Genomic DNA, 15,015 nt, shown 5'->3' with positions numbered 1-15,015 from the left:
ACCTGGTTTATAGCAGGCCCGGTGAAAGGTAGCAGCCCTAGGAAAATCCACTGGTTAAAGACTTGGGAAACTAAGGGACTTTACATGGAAAGAACCAATCACTTCCAAAGAAAATTAACTTTGGAAACAAATGACTTTGAAGGATAGAGATGGCAGAAAAGTAATAAAAGTAGCAAATATTCCAACTCAAGTTCTCCTCAGGGCAGAGAAGCTGCTGTATGATTTGTTCCTAGAGGCTTCCTGTTAATGCTAAGTAAGTTTGCAGCCGCAGAGCCTGACCTAAAAAGAACAACAGCTAAATATAAAGCTTTTCCTTACACCTCTCATGGGACACAGCTGCACAGCCTCGTAAGCTCAGAGATGCCCCCGCTACATTTTCCCAGCCCATCCTATGGTCATTCCCTTAGCCATGAGTAACAGTCCTATAAATTGTCCTGACTATCTCCAGTACAAACAGGACACCGACAAAATCCGTGCAAGACTGAGTTATTAAACAATAGCAGAACCTATATTATATTCTCTTCTTTTGAGAGGAAGAGGTCTGTATCCTAATAAACTCACTTTTCTCTCTCCTACCTGCTGATTGCGAGCAATTAGCTGTCAGATTTCATCCAATGTGAAAGGCTTACTGGCACCTGTATTTTTGCACCTAATTCTTCCATATATGCAACATGATCTTTGTTGGCCCTGTGTCCCTGCTCTATATTCTAAGCTTCATTCCTACTCTTCTAACCCCAACCTGTTCATACGAGGATTGCACCTTCTGTTCTCCAGACATATCATCTCATGCCTTGAGCAGTATAGCTGCAGTGGAGGAGTTTCATCTCAAACAGCCTTTGTGAATCAAAAGCTACCAGGCTCCAACGAAGAACACATAGAAAGGAAAACAGAACATTTGAAACATGAGAACAACTGTGTCTGTTACAAGCAACAAATATTTGATGTTTCAAATTCAGGATGCAAACTTGATAGTGAATCCCTCTGATACAAAACAGGGAAAAAAAATACATCAAAGAACTCAGATTTTTACAGAGCAACTGAGCTGGGAAGATCAGTGGGAAACAAGAGTGCTCAGAAAGGAAACCAAGAGAAAATTGCAAAACTGCAAGGAATCCAAAACACTGATGTCAGTGATGTGGCAGACCAAATAGCAGCAAAACCAGTCAACCTCTTGATTTGCAAAATATTTTTATAGCTCATGGTGAACCACAGACAAACCCCTCAATGAGCCATGAGGGCTAGAGCAGATAAATCAGGAGCAGACAGACATTTTTCCTGGGGTTTACCTGAGCCCCGTGACACAGCGCCGAGCTACCTGTGTATCTGCCTCGTGAGTTGCCTGCAGCCTCTGGAACCTGACACCAGAGGCATGGAAGCAATCTGAGAGGAAAAGAGCTTATTTATTTCCTTTTGTCCCTACAACAAATGCATCTAGTGTCTCTGACAGGGATTAGATGTTTCCCAGTTACAACAGTAACTTCGGGAGGCTTCAGAAAGGCTCCTGCTCTTCGCTAAGCTCAGCACTCACATTCTGGGGCCAAGCACAGTCAGGCTCCAGCTCCTGTCCTCCACAGGAGCCACATGTCACCTGCACTCCTGGGGTGCACCTGCACCCCAGGAACACAAGCATCTTTACCCCCTTCTACCAAGATTGGAGAAAATGAAGGACTGACACTGCCACTGCTCGACTGTAAATATTTAAATACATTTTCCTTATCTAACAAATACCATAAACCAGTTCATTCAAACTACTTCCATGCAACTCCTTTCAGTTACTGCTTTTGCTTTCCCACTATACACAGACTAGTGTGCATATACAAACACACACATATCCTACATATCAATAAAATCAGAGAAATAAGTTTACATATTTTAAGGACTGAAGGGAACACCAAATTCCTTCAACCTGACCTCCAACATAATCACACATACCACCCCTAATTCCCTCAGCAGAACAAATTTTTCTGCACCACTATGTAAATGGATTCTGTCAAATCCTACTAGCTTATAGGTAAGAACATCCCTGAAGGCAAAGCTTTTGCACCATATATAGCAACCCAACATATTTTCCATGTGCATGGACTTATGACTGCTGTAGGGAAACATATGTTTAAGATTTTGCTGACTTTTGAAAGTTCAGTCATAATGCTGCACTCCTGGTTGATTAGGACTGGAAGCTTCACCTTTGCTGATTCTTCCAAAGACCCTAGCAAGCTCAAAGCAGGGCAAAATGGGAGAGTTCTTTGATTTCATTTCTTCCTGCCACAAACTGAAACATGCACGGTGTGCTACCAGTCACTCTCTTCCCATATTCAATCATCACTGTAACAGTCTTTCAAAATAAACACATTGAAATGAGTTTGCTCAAGGGAAAGAAGCAATGAAGATTGCTTAGATGCTTTTTAAACCGAGCTAAGGGAATTATGAGAAAGATGCGAGAATGGGAAAACAGGCAGTAAATCCTACCGTGAAGCTGTTGTTGACATTCTTAGTGCTAGATTCTGCCACGCTGGCATCTGTCAGGTCCACCTCATCGAAAATAATGGACTGGAAAGGAAAAATGCAAAGCTCTAATGAACTAGTGAAAGCAGGGTATAAGCAGCTGACCTCAAGGACATGTTGGTGTGTCTGTGTAGCATGCTCCAGCAAAGCCTACTGTGATCTGAAGGAAACGCTCAGCACTAATGACTCAGGAGCCTAGTTCCGTATCCTGGCACTCCTGTTTGCTTCTGCCTTCTCTTGGGGACACAGTGATTTTATATTTACTATGGGACTACTTCTAAAAATAATTTTGTGGGCTTGGTTCTTGCAAAAGGAGCCAGACTGATATCCAGTCTGGCTAGTAGGATGTCCATCAAGGCACTAGCCCTGATGTAGGGTAGCTCTGACTTCGAAATTCTCGCCTTCCTTGCCCTACCATGTCCTGTTTTCATTTTCTCCTTCTATTTCAGTTTCTACTGCTTGAGAGCAGTTCTACTGCTTCAGAGTATTCCCTAAGAAAACAAATTGGGAAGGGGGAAAAAAAAAAGCATGGAACAATTAGTATAACAGGTCCACACAATGTTCTACTGAAAGATCAAGGTGGTGTAAAATGCAGGGAACCTCTAAGTGATAAAGCCTGAAGACAGGAGCTCCAGAGCATTTGCTTTTCTTCTGGACTGCGCTCTGCTTTCTCAGAGGCCAAACTGCCTCTAACGACCCAACACTGACTCTCATCCCCGGGCTCACGCGCGTCGTCGCGTCCTCACCTTGGCAGTTTTTGCATAGTAGAGCGTCCGTCCGCGCAGCTTGAAGTAGCGTCTCTTCCAGCGCTGGAAGGAGCTCGTCTGCTTCATCAGCATCCCCTCTTTTATGATAGTCTGCAAAACAAGCAGGGGAGAAGAGTGAAGTAGGAACTTTGCTTTCAGGAATCTCTTCCTCGTATCAAAAAAGGCTGGAGTTTGAGAACAATAATCCGAGTGCCCTCTGCTGGAAGCACTTAACAAATCCATTCAAATTAGCAGGCAAGCTTATCGAGATTAAATCACCGCAACACACAACCCACACTGGAGTGGGGTTTGATCCTCATCTCCACTGCCAGAGAGATATGAGAGCATAAGTAACTGTTTGAGTGAGCCTCTCCAAGTGCAGCGCCGATGCAGGGAGCGTCACAGTGAAACTCCCGGAGTTCTCGCTCCGGGCACAGGCAATCCTGCCTGTCACTTCCGCAGCCTTGGACTCCCGGCACACACAGCCCGGTCTCCGGCTCTGCTCTGGGAATTTAGCAGCATCTACCTGGCACAAAACCGAGCGGCAGGCACACGGGGTGACAAGCGAAACCAGAGGAGGCAGGAACTAGATGCAACTTCAGCATTTGGTCTTCTTCAGATAGTCTTGGCCCTGCCTCAGTACTCTCTGGCAGGCTGCCATTTCCCAGGGTTGGAGTGCCAAAACTGTCTACGCACACTGCCTTTTTTCTTTTCTTTCCTTTTTTTTTTTTTTTTTTTTTTTACCGCTTTAGGACTAGATTGACATACCAGCATATGCAGTCCCAGATGCTCCCTCACATACTATGCATACATCGGGGGATATATTTAATCCACACGCACTTCATCCTATTTCGTCAAATACATTGTATTAACATTGCTGCTGAGGACAGATACTGAACACCAACAGCTACAGCAGGATAATCTCAAAGAGCTGCAGCTTGGATGGACAAGCTGCAAAGGATTTGGAACTGATGGTTCAACCCCAAATTACCACCTGAATCTATTGCTAAGAACAGCAGTGGCGATACGTGATGTCCACGGATTTCAAGAAAAATCCTCCCAAGAAACCCCGTCTCCACAGAGGCAGTCCCATGGACAAACACACAGTTAAAACACAGCGAACAAGTGGCCCGACAACCCTGCAAGACAGGTTATTCGGTATCTCAATGCCAGCAAAACGAGACAGCTTTAACATACTAGAGGTCTCAGTGCAGCTCAGGTTCACAACAGAGCCAGGTCAACTGATGAGTATCAGCTAATTCACAAACAGCATTACACACACACTGCCAGGCTACTGCACAGCACAAAATAAATGCTCTTACGGATCCAAAGGGTTTAGGTTGTTTTAGAAATCCTTTCCAGGGCACTAAACTTGCTTTTAAAATGCTATATATATTTCTAATGTGGGTCTTTCCCTTTTTGAAACAGCTGCAGATTTTAATACTTTCCACACGCACTGGTCCTTGCCAAGCTCTAAGTTTCCTCAAAAAGCACTTGGAAAGAAAGTGCTAGTTGTAAGGAGAAACATCCGTCTGACAGGACGTGCCCCTTGCTCGGCTGAGCATCTTCACGCTGGCCTGACTGATGGCAGGGCCTGCAGCAGCAAGGGACACTAGCCCTGAAAAAGATGGATGCAAACCTATGGAGACATATCTACCTTCCTCTCCTGGGTGGGAAGAGTGGAGAGCAGGAGCTTCCACATCTCCTAGAAAAATAATCTAGTTTACTATGAAGCCCGGGACACCCGGCCCTTTCCAAGGCTAGCGAACCCCAAACGTTGCTGTTTCACCCTGCTCCTCCCATCTCACCCATCAGTTCGCAGGTAAACACCAACTTGGTACGTCTGGCTCAACCAGGAATCGCAGAATTTCACAGCGTCTTTAAAAGAATTAAAAGAGATTAAGAAAATGTGTGACTGAAAAATAAGCTCATAACAAAAACAACCATCTCCCGCATTAGCTCCCCACACCTCGGGGTTTTGGGATCCATTTTCCATGAGCCCCAGCAGGGACAGGGCTTTAGGAATATGCTCTTCAGAGCCATGCACGGCATCTGGGAGGGACTTTAGTGTCCGGAAGTAAAACATGATATGGAGAGGTTCCATGCAAGGTAACCCGGAGCTGGGTAGGGCGCCATGCAAGGATCTGCAACTCGGCTAGGACCTCAACCTGTAGCTTCCCAGCAAGAGAAGATGGAGAATCCGAGTGACCCAGCAGTGTCCCCCACTGAACCAAACGCCAAGGGCAGGGTTGAGGGCCCTCACCTGGGCTTGGGGAACGTGCACACAGGCACGAGATCCCCCCAAACCACCTGCGCTCTCTGCAGCTCTGCTTCCCAACGGCAGAATGGAGCAGGCTGCACTGCCAGCTCTGTGGCAGCCTATATGTAAGTGCATGTACAGCCCGTCTGATGAGTTGCTTTAAACTCCAGCACCTGTGTATCTAAGATACAGGTAAAGCAGCAGCACACGAATTCCTTGGCTGCAGAAATGATGCATTTCTGCTGCTCACTTCAGCCTGAGGGGGAAGGAAGTGGGAAAGTGGCAAGAGATTTTCCAGACGAAGCCAGCAACATGGCGGGATCTCTTTGCATTCCTTGGACAAACACACATATCATTAAAAAATGAGACGGAGAAACTAGCTATTGAATCTGCAAAGCCCCGAACAGAGGCACTGAAGCTCCTGAGGAAGGTTCCCCAGAGGCAAAGCCCACAGATACCAGGTGAGCCAAGACCCCCCAAAAGGGCAGCTCGCCCGAAGGCGCCCCGGGGGATGCTGCAGAACGTGCTTAGCCAAGGGAACACTCCAGCAGCTCCAGCAGCAGCACTCGGGCAGCCTCAGCTCCCGCCCAGCCCAGCGACTCGAGCGAAACCCTCCCGCCGCGGCGCTGCGTCTCGCCGCAGCACCCGCTCACCTCAGCACGAGACCCGCACGCCTCCATTCCTCTTTTAACAGCACCTTTCCCCCCCCCCAACTCCTTTCTCTTTTTTAAGCCCAAAGGCAACAACCGCAGAGGTCACCTTGCCCCTCCCTGCGCAGCGGCAGCGGTCGCTCGCCAGCCTCGTCTGTAGGAGCCCTCGTAGCTCTAGGGCTCACACGGGACGGGACGGGCCGGGCCAGCGCGGAGCGCTCGCAGGAAACAGCCCCGGGCTCCGAGCTGCCCATCTCCGCACGAGGCTGCCGCGCTATTTATAGCCACCCAGCTCAGCACAGTTTGGTGGGTTGGGGCGGAAAGGGCTGCAGATAACATCAAGACAGCTTTATGCAACGATTCAGGCACTGCTGCTGCTTTGCTCCTCCTCTGTTTAACTTCTGCAGCCCAAGGACCTGCAACTTGCAGCTGAACCACAGCAACGGGCACAGGAGCCTGGCAGCACGGGGACATGGTTAGACAGCCAACAGCAGGGGCTGAGAAATTTCTACTGTTTCACTATTTATATCTAGCCCTGAAGGGAAGTGACTTCCTGCAGAAAAGAACAAATTTCACAGCTACCAATGCACAACCCTCCCTTCCCCGCACACGCTCTTCCCCTTCACTCAGTCCCCTCACGTAAGAACAAGAAGTCGAACAGCTTAACACAGTTGCACATAAAACCAGCAAGATGCAGCAGTATTTCTTATGGCCTTACACATATGAGGGGTCCCTGGAACCAGGAAGTCATTTCAGGAGGTGCCAGAAGCAACCCACACCGGTAAATTGCCTTTTTTTTTTTTTTTTTTTTTTACTGACAAAGGAATAACTCTAGTGAAAAGATACAGATGAGCCCATCGCATTTCAGTTGCTCCCTTTTCCTTCTGCACGTAGCAATATTCACTGTCTGAAGCAGAGGAGGAGTCCAACCCTTTCCATCCATTCACAAGTCACTGGCCCTGTTTGGAAGTTGGGCCCTTCAAATAATGAAATTCCTAATGTGGAAAACAAGAACCTTTTAGGCAACTGAGGGCAACTATCAACAGTACCCAGCTGTCAGGCTGGCAACTGTCCGTGGGCACGGGCAGGCTCCAAGCACCGTTCAGTACAGCAGGACGAACAATGTAGCCTATTTTACAGCTGAGATCATGACATATTCTTAGGGGCAGCTATTCAGCGTGGCATATCCGATACAGTAACTCTGCTTCTGTGAGACTTCTTTTCAGAAAGTAACTGTACAGAAGGTAAAAGGTATCTAAAAGCAACACTATCTAAAAGCAAATGAATGAGGCAAGATATAAAAGCCCTCAACATCTGTACTTCTCTGTATTCTCTGTGTCTTTGGACTGTAAAAACTTCAGGGCACACAGTTTTTATTTTTATGCATTATGAAGCACTATATTGATGTCAGACAACTGATAAATAACTAGAGAGCCAAACACACAGAAAAAGAATAAAAAGAGAGCACCTCTGCAGAGCTGATAAGCTGATCTAATTCTGTCAGCTAAGGCATTTCTGCAAGGTATGAAACTGATCCGCAGGGATCAAACAACTTCACTTATTCCGGGCTCCAGGTGAGGTGCTGCAAGGAGATGGGAGCAGCTCTGTGGTCACTTTGAACATGGCCAGACAGCACTGCCAAGCGAGGACAGGTACCAATCAGCAGCACTGTACCTTGTTGTGGGTAAAACTGCTTCAGCAGCTGGTCTATAAAACCTCTCTGTGGTCATAAACACAGAATTAATAGCTATTTACAAATCCAGTGACATGCAGCAAATCCAATGAAGAAACTAAGGGAATAAATCTAGCTAACCATGTAGAATAAGACACGGAAGGTCAAAAGGCTCCGCATTAACAAGCTAATCCGAAAGCGACATCCTTCCACCAGGCAGTGGTCACACCCTGGAAACCAGCTCCAGGAAGCACGGAGGGGGAAACCGGCACCAGTAAAGCAATTCTAAGAATGGGACACATGGAGATTGTACAGATACATTACATACGACAGGACACGGAATTTGCTCATCCTGGTTGGGAATTCCGCATTAAAAACACTTGAGTCTTGCAAAAATGTAAAAAAAAAATGCAGTAAGGGTTTCTTCTATAGGTATGGAAAAGCCAAGACATTATGTGAACTCACTGCAATAAAAGGACTCCAGAAAGAGGGGAAGAAAAAGAAGAAAACCAGAGGTCAGCCACAGGAATCAAATGTCAAACAGAAGCGAGGGCCGCGAGTCAGCGGCCCAGTGACGGAAGCGGAGCTCTCCGCCAATGAAGGGGGCACTGTCCGGGCTTCTAGCACACACCAGCAATTAAAACAACGTGATAACGATCAGCGTTTTATAAACCGAAAAGTACCCACGTGAGGTTACAGCGAAGACTCCTGGACAGCTATATGGGAGGGTCTGCAAAATCTCTCCTCGCAGTCACCTTCCCAGTCCCCTCAGCATCTCCAGCTCTGCTCCATTATTTGTGCTCCGTGTGCCCAGCTGGGCACTTCTCAGCACAGCCCCTCGCCGACGACGCAGCTGAGCACCATCGAGCTGCGGGCGCAGCGGCCTGAAATGTCACCGACACAGCATAAGGGAACTTACTGCCTGCGTCAGCCTCGAAAAACAGGAGCGGCGATCCAATAAAATCCTGAAATCAGTCTTGAGTTCGAATTTGTCTTGCTGCAAATAAACAGAAGTTCATTCTACCAGCCCAGACAGTCCCAAGCAAAACACTTAAAGCAGATGAAACTCTGGTCAGCTACAAGAATGGATAAAAAACACACCAGACCCGTCTCCTCAGGATGAGTTAGAAGCGGGGCAACTCCTGGCACGGTGATTGCTTAAGCCCCCAGTATGTTTTCCATGGGCTCCAGGCATCCTTCCCAAACACATTTATCAAAGGCAGCAATCGAGCATGACGCTGAAATCATCCCAGCAAACTAGAACAAGACCGAAAGATAAGGGCTCAAATCCACCTAGAAAATGAGCCAGAGCCAAAAAGCAGCAGTTTAAAAGTTACCTGATGACTCTGGAATGGAATAAACATTTTCCAGGGTTCTAATTAAACATGAAGTGATATTTAAGGACAAGCATGAGAAATATGTTGTTATTTTTTCTACTGCCTTAAATTACATACAAAACTATATCCCTTCCTTAAGGCATCAGATTATTAAACTGCATTTTCTCACAGACAAGAATTCAAAACACACCGGCCGACTCCAAGCTACGCCTGCCACACACACGATTACGAAACGGCACTGCAGAATCTCTGTATTAACGTAGATTTGTACCACCTCTGAGAGCCAGCAAAATAACCTTACTGTGAACCACAGCATCCCATGTAGAACCCGGTAACACTACGGCACTATCGACAAGTTAAATATCGCTCTGCCTCGCCCAAAAGCAGCCAAATTATTAGCCTTGTCCATGCAAGCCTGCCCAGCCACCCACTCGGGCAGCTCAAGTGAGCCAGGCACTTACCATAGCGACATTGCCAGGCCATCTGAAATAACAGCATCAGGCTGGGAAGGAGCAATCGGGGCTGCTACAACACCCTGAAACGTAGCAAGGGAAGCACGTCCAGAACACAGCTGGGGGTGTCATCCTCGGTGCCACAACTCCATCCTTCCCACACTGCTAAACGGCACGGAGACCTTGGCCAAGCCAGATGGGAAAGCCAGCAAAAACGTCCTGCTATGGGAACGCTGGGCCCCAAGAAAATGAAAGTTCCACCTCGAGGAGAACCGAATCCTCTGCCCTCGTGCCGAGGCGGCTCACAGAAGAACAGAGCATCCTCCCACATCCAGCGCCTGGATTCCCATCAACGCTGCTACTGGATTCTGCAGGGAGCCTTATTTGGTAGCAGCTGGTAGATGCAGGGCCAAATCCTGATCCTTTTACTTCCACTGTTATTCCAACAGGATTACACGATTGAGAGCAGAAGGCAGCTTTTGGCCTTCATCCGTTTGATTAATACCTAAGGGATCTTAAGATTTATTTATTTTTATCTGATCTGTAACAATGGTTGTTATCAGATTTTCCTGAGTTATTTATTAGACAACGTGCACTTTTAAGATTCTTTTTTTCCTCATCCACTTAGCATTAGTTCTTAAAGGAAACTCCAAAGTTTTTAGGCTTGTTTTTTCATTATTGCTACTTTAGTATCCTGCAAATACCTTTGACCACTTCTAGACATCCTAATCAGCTCTAGCAACAAGGCAGATGAGCCCCCTGAACACTGGGCTTTAATAAAATCCCAGCAACAGAGCCCTAGAGGAACACTGTGCCCTGCACCTCAGTACACAGCCGCCGGAAAGGCGGGCAATGTGCTCTCCCGTGGCAACCAAGAAAGCTTTGCTTTTTTAGAGAAGCAAACTGCAACATCAAAAGAGATATCTGATGTAAAATCTTCTAATTTAGCAATGTGGTTGTGAGGCAATAAGATTTCCTCTCAAACAGTGGCTTAATCAATCCTGTAATTCAGCACTGCCAGTACATTTAAGCACACTTTAATATTCATTTTATATCTATATTTATTTGAGAGAACAATTACAAGCCCAACAATGTACATTCTGGCAATGTGGTCTAAGTAAATCCATGTTCTCAAAACATGCAAAGGTTTAATGTTAGCTTTTTAGTTCCTGGAACCTGAACTATAGTTAGAAGGAATGACAAAAGCTACAAGTGTGTGTGGTTTTGTGTTTTGTTTTATTTTTTTTAAAAAGGAAGTAACAGCTGTTGCTTTCACATAGCATCCAAAAATCTCCAGCAGTGAGGCAAATGCACAGTACACCAATGGTAAGACAGGACTGGGAGGCTTCCCAAATTTTGTCAGAGCAGATGAGTCTCAAAGAGCATGTAAATGCAACATAGACTTGCGTTAAGCAATAAAAACATTGCTAGAGCAATTTAACACAGGCTAAAGCCCCATCTTTTCCTCCATGCTCAGAGAAAGAGCTGGGCTGATTGTGGGGTTAAACCAAGAAAGCTGATGGTTTTAAACCTGTGTTCAAGATGTTGCAAAAGAGCAGTGCTTGCTATTGAATCCAAACTGAAGAGCTACCTCTGGTTTAAGCAGAGGTCCCAGTCTCTACCTGGAGTGAAGTCCCTACAATGTCCTCTTTTAAACTCTCTGTTAGATGATCGCGCAATAAAGAAATGTTGATATATATTTAGTGGAAGAAACCAGAGGCAGAATGTGAACTAAACCATAAATTCATGAAAATTCCTTCTTCATTTGTTGCAGACTTCTTGTACCCTGTTTCTTTACGGAAATGCTTTTCTTCTTATCGTAATACTTATTATTTCAATACTGGTATCGAATCAATAAATTCCTCACTCTACCCTCATGTGAGAGCCTCAAAAGATTTGTCCTCTGGAAATAAAAATAGCACTCTCTGTCTATAATAAGCACACTTCTGTTTATTAGGCGTAAGAGGAGAAATAAGGCGCGCTTTCTGCGGTCGCTCGTGCTGCCTGCCATGTGTTTGAGCGATCACTTTAGTCTGCTCAGGAAACTCACACAAAGCTGGGGAGAAACATCCCACTTCCCGCCGCCTCTACCACCTCGCTGGCCAGCGCCACAGAAGCAAGAGGTTTGCGTTTCCTCTGTTACTTTTAAGCATCAAAAAAGTATATTTGTGGCTTACAAAGTCCCCAATACTAGCTACTGTTTCAGATGAATGGGCAGTGGGACTGCAGCGGGGCTTCTCCTGTTAGTAGACCAGTGCAAATAACTTGTTTTTCACTCAGAAGGGGATGAAAAGCAGGCAGTACTTTTTTCTTGCTTGGGCTCTTCAGGATGACTATTGGGTCCCAAAGGTGCGAATCAGAAAGAGAATCACAACCTGCCTTACTGCAAAAGTCCAGCTGCACCACAGGCTGCTACACAGCATAAAAACTGAAAACCCGCTCGTTCAAATACTGAAAAAAGCCCATTCATCAGACATAAAGCTTAGTACCAGTACCTGCTTAGTTCCTGCTTTTCACAGTTTAAGTCAACCTGAGATCGCTCTGCTACTGGAGCTAGACAGCTTCCGATATCCCTGAGAGTTACTTCAAAGTTCGGAGAGCTGCTCCCTCTGTTTGCAACTCTGCTGGAATACGCGCTGCAAGTGTCTCTTCAAGCTGTTCAAGGTAATGACAAATGGCTGTAAAAACCAAAACATTGCAGAAAAATTGCTCATAAAAGTAAACAGCAGTCTGAGCCCGAATTAATCCAAACAAAAAGCTCTCTCGATGCCACCCAAGGACACCGCTGAAATCCTGTCTGGTAAACAAAGCGCGGTCTCAACATGCTAGAACCGCCGTGCTGGAAAAGAGACCTATCTGATGAATGAAAGGAGAGCGCTGCCCATCCCATTCATTGCCCGGTTTCCGAGGCTCATTATGTGACACTGGCAATGAAAGGCCACGTGCCAAGAGAGAAGGAAGCTTTGCTGTCAAGGTCCACACGAGGAGCAGGGCTCCCACACTCCGCACCCTCGTCTCCCACCACCGCTTTGGAGGTTATTGCATCTTCATCCACGGCAGGTCACTGTTAAGATGATATTATCACTCTGCTGATTCCAGCTGAGTCTCTGACACTGCTCACTGCTTCTTCCCTATCTCCTCACACATATCTCCATACCTCTCTATTTTATTTCTTCTTTCCTAACTCATTTTTAGCCATCTGTTCAAAAATAGCTGATCAAGATTTCCCCTTGCTACACCAGTGCCAGCCTGAGACAAGGAACAGGACTAAAAGCAGAGTTTTTAAGAAGCATGATGCTGGTACAAATCCGACAGGTCCCAAAACAGCTGATCAAGCACTGTATGCACTTCTTTCCCAGCTCAGACTCCAACAACAGCAGTTAAACAGATGTTAACTATGATTTGCCTCAGGCATTCCACATCGAGTTCCCTATACCTATTTGTCCCCCCGTGTTATCAAAGTGGTGCAGTCACATGCAGCTGGGCAATTGGGAGGCTCACATACAAGTCAGCTGAAATTTTACGGTCTTGTAAGCAAGAAGTTTCAGTTTTCACTTGGAAAGCAGATGATAGGACCAAAGGAAGCAGAATGTACCTTCAAAGTATTTGACAATGACCACGACAAACAAGTAAATTCACAGGAACTGTGTGGTTATAGCAGATTTTGCACCCAAGTTGTGATGGCACTAAGCTCCAACAGTGATTTAATGGTAGCTACAGGCACGGTCTCAAGCTAACTGCACCAAAAGATGGGGTTAGAAGAGATTTACATCCTCAAGGGAAGTAAAAGCCTTCTTGCATCTCCAACTGTCACTCTGACAGACCTGTCCAACAGCTTTGACCACCTTGGGCAGTCTGCGCTCTGTCATTCAATAGCTACATTTAAAATTAGGCCTGCCTTTGTGGAGAAAGCTTCCCAAAGCCGCATCACTGCTATAATTACCCACAGGGTTGTCTTGTTGCCTGCCTCCGGGACAAGAAAAAGCACACACGCAGCAGCACGCAGAAGAGGAGATGATGAAACAGAAAGAAATCAGTGGTAACAGAACAAATCAGTCCTTGATACTGTAATACCTGGGTTGATTTGGAAAATGTGACACTGTTTAGCTGAAGGTCTTCTGCAGATTAACACATGCAGCAATAGCTGCGGACAATATCTGTTTATAATCCTTGTTCTTAACATGTTTATGTTTGCATAGTACAAATGGCTGGTTTAAGCTTTTTCCAGCCATGCTGACGCAGGAAATGATGCAAAACACAACAAATGATTAAGTAGAGATGCAGGGATGTGCTCAGCTGCACTCAAAAGTAAAATCTAATATACCTTTTACCTCAGCATCCCAGTATCCTGTGGTAAGCAAGGGTTCCCTTTCTAGCACTGAAAAAGAGTCTGTCTTTGCTCTCCTCACTGACAACAATACACAGATATTAAAGCAGACTATGGCATGCTTCCTCCTTACTCACGTGGAACCTCTGCCACAAACAGCATTAAGAAACCACAGGGTTCATCCAGTCTCCTGCAGAAGCAATTCTGATATTCAGCACTGTGCAGAAAAGGCCTTGAAAGACTTCTTACTTTAAAGCAGAGGCACTGACTAGATCAGGTCACCTGGTGCTCCAGCACAGCTGAGATGCGTTTGATGCACTGAACATTATCCCCTTTGGAGGACTTCACTATTTCCTGGTGTAGCCGTAAGAACCTCTTCACCGACACAGTGCAGACCCTGAGGGTCTGAGTTCAGAAAGCAAATTACAGGGGCAGCAACACATAGCGGACAGAGGAAGTAACTCTGCGCGAGTGATGAAGTGAGCGAATAGATCTCACACGTGACTACACTGCCACGAGGTGGGGCGGGGGGGCTTTCAGTGCTGGAACCAACGTGACAAAACGATCACAAGTGGCATTTGAAAGTAAGGCAGACTTTCGAATGCCAGCAGAGAAAGGACCGCTCTGGATAACGCCTAAGACGCTGCATCATGCAGAGAGCTGTTTTCTCTCCTTCACAGTGAACACAAGATAAGCATTACTGAGCTACACGTACTGGTGCCGAACGCAGCAGCAACTGTGTGTCCCCGTGCCTCAAAGACAACAGTAAGTTGATGGCAGAAGAATAACTAGCCTGTTGTTTCTAGGACATGACACACAACCCGAGGATTAGACAGTATTTTAACAGCTACAAAGAAAAATCAGGCAGCTATAGTAAAAATAGCACAGAAGAGGGCAACTCCCTATGGGTGGTTCCTAGCCTCAGGCTAAGGGAAATCTGTCTTGTCCTAGGGTAACAATACAGATACAGAGGAACTACCACTATAGCTCCTCCTGGGGAGTCGCTGCCCCTTGCAGTGGCGTAATGGGTCCAGAGGAAGCCTAAAAGGGGGATAGCCTGACTGCGCCA

General features: G+C 46.2%; 1 protein-coding gene across 1 annotated transcript in view; it reads right to left on the bottom strand.

Annotated features, from left to right (window-relative positions):
- Positions 1-15,015, bottom strand: part of DGKD (diacylglycerol kinase delta) — a 49,930-nt gene that overhangs the window by 33,410 nt on the left and 1,505 nt on the right. Inside the window, exons 2-3 of the mRNA XM_088538085.1 lie at positions 3,249-3,359; positions 2,467-2,547 (exon numbers count right to left, since the gene is read on the bottom strand). Coding sequence (XP_088394211.1) covers positions 2,467-2,547; positions 3,249-3,359 — 192 coding nt within the window. The remainder of the gene's footprint in view (positions 1-2,466; positions 2,548-3,248; positions 3,360-15,015) is intronic.

This window comes from Tinamus guttatus, unplaced genomic scaffold (assembly GCF_059628265.1).
Source record: "Tinamus guttatus ecotype Peru unplaced genomic scaffold, ASM5962826v1 Tinamus_guttatus_pri_ptg000927l, whole genome shotgun sequence".
NCBI classification, from domain to species: Eukaryota; Metazoa; Chordata; class Aves; order Tinamiformes; family Tinamidae; genus Tinamus; species Tinamus guttatus.
This window is presented reverse-complemented; position numbering and strand designations above follow the sequence as displayed.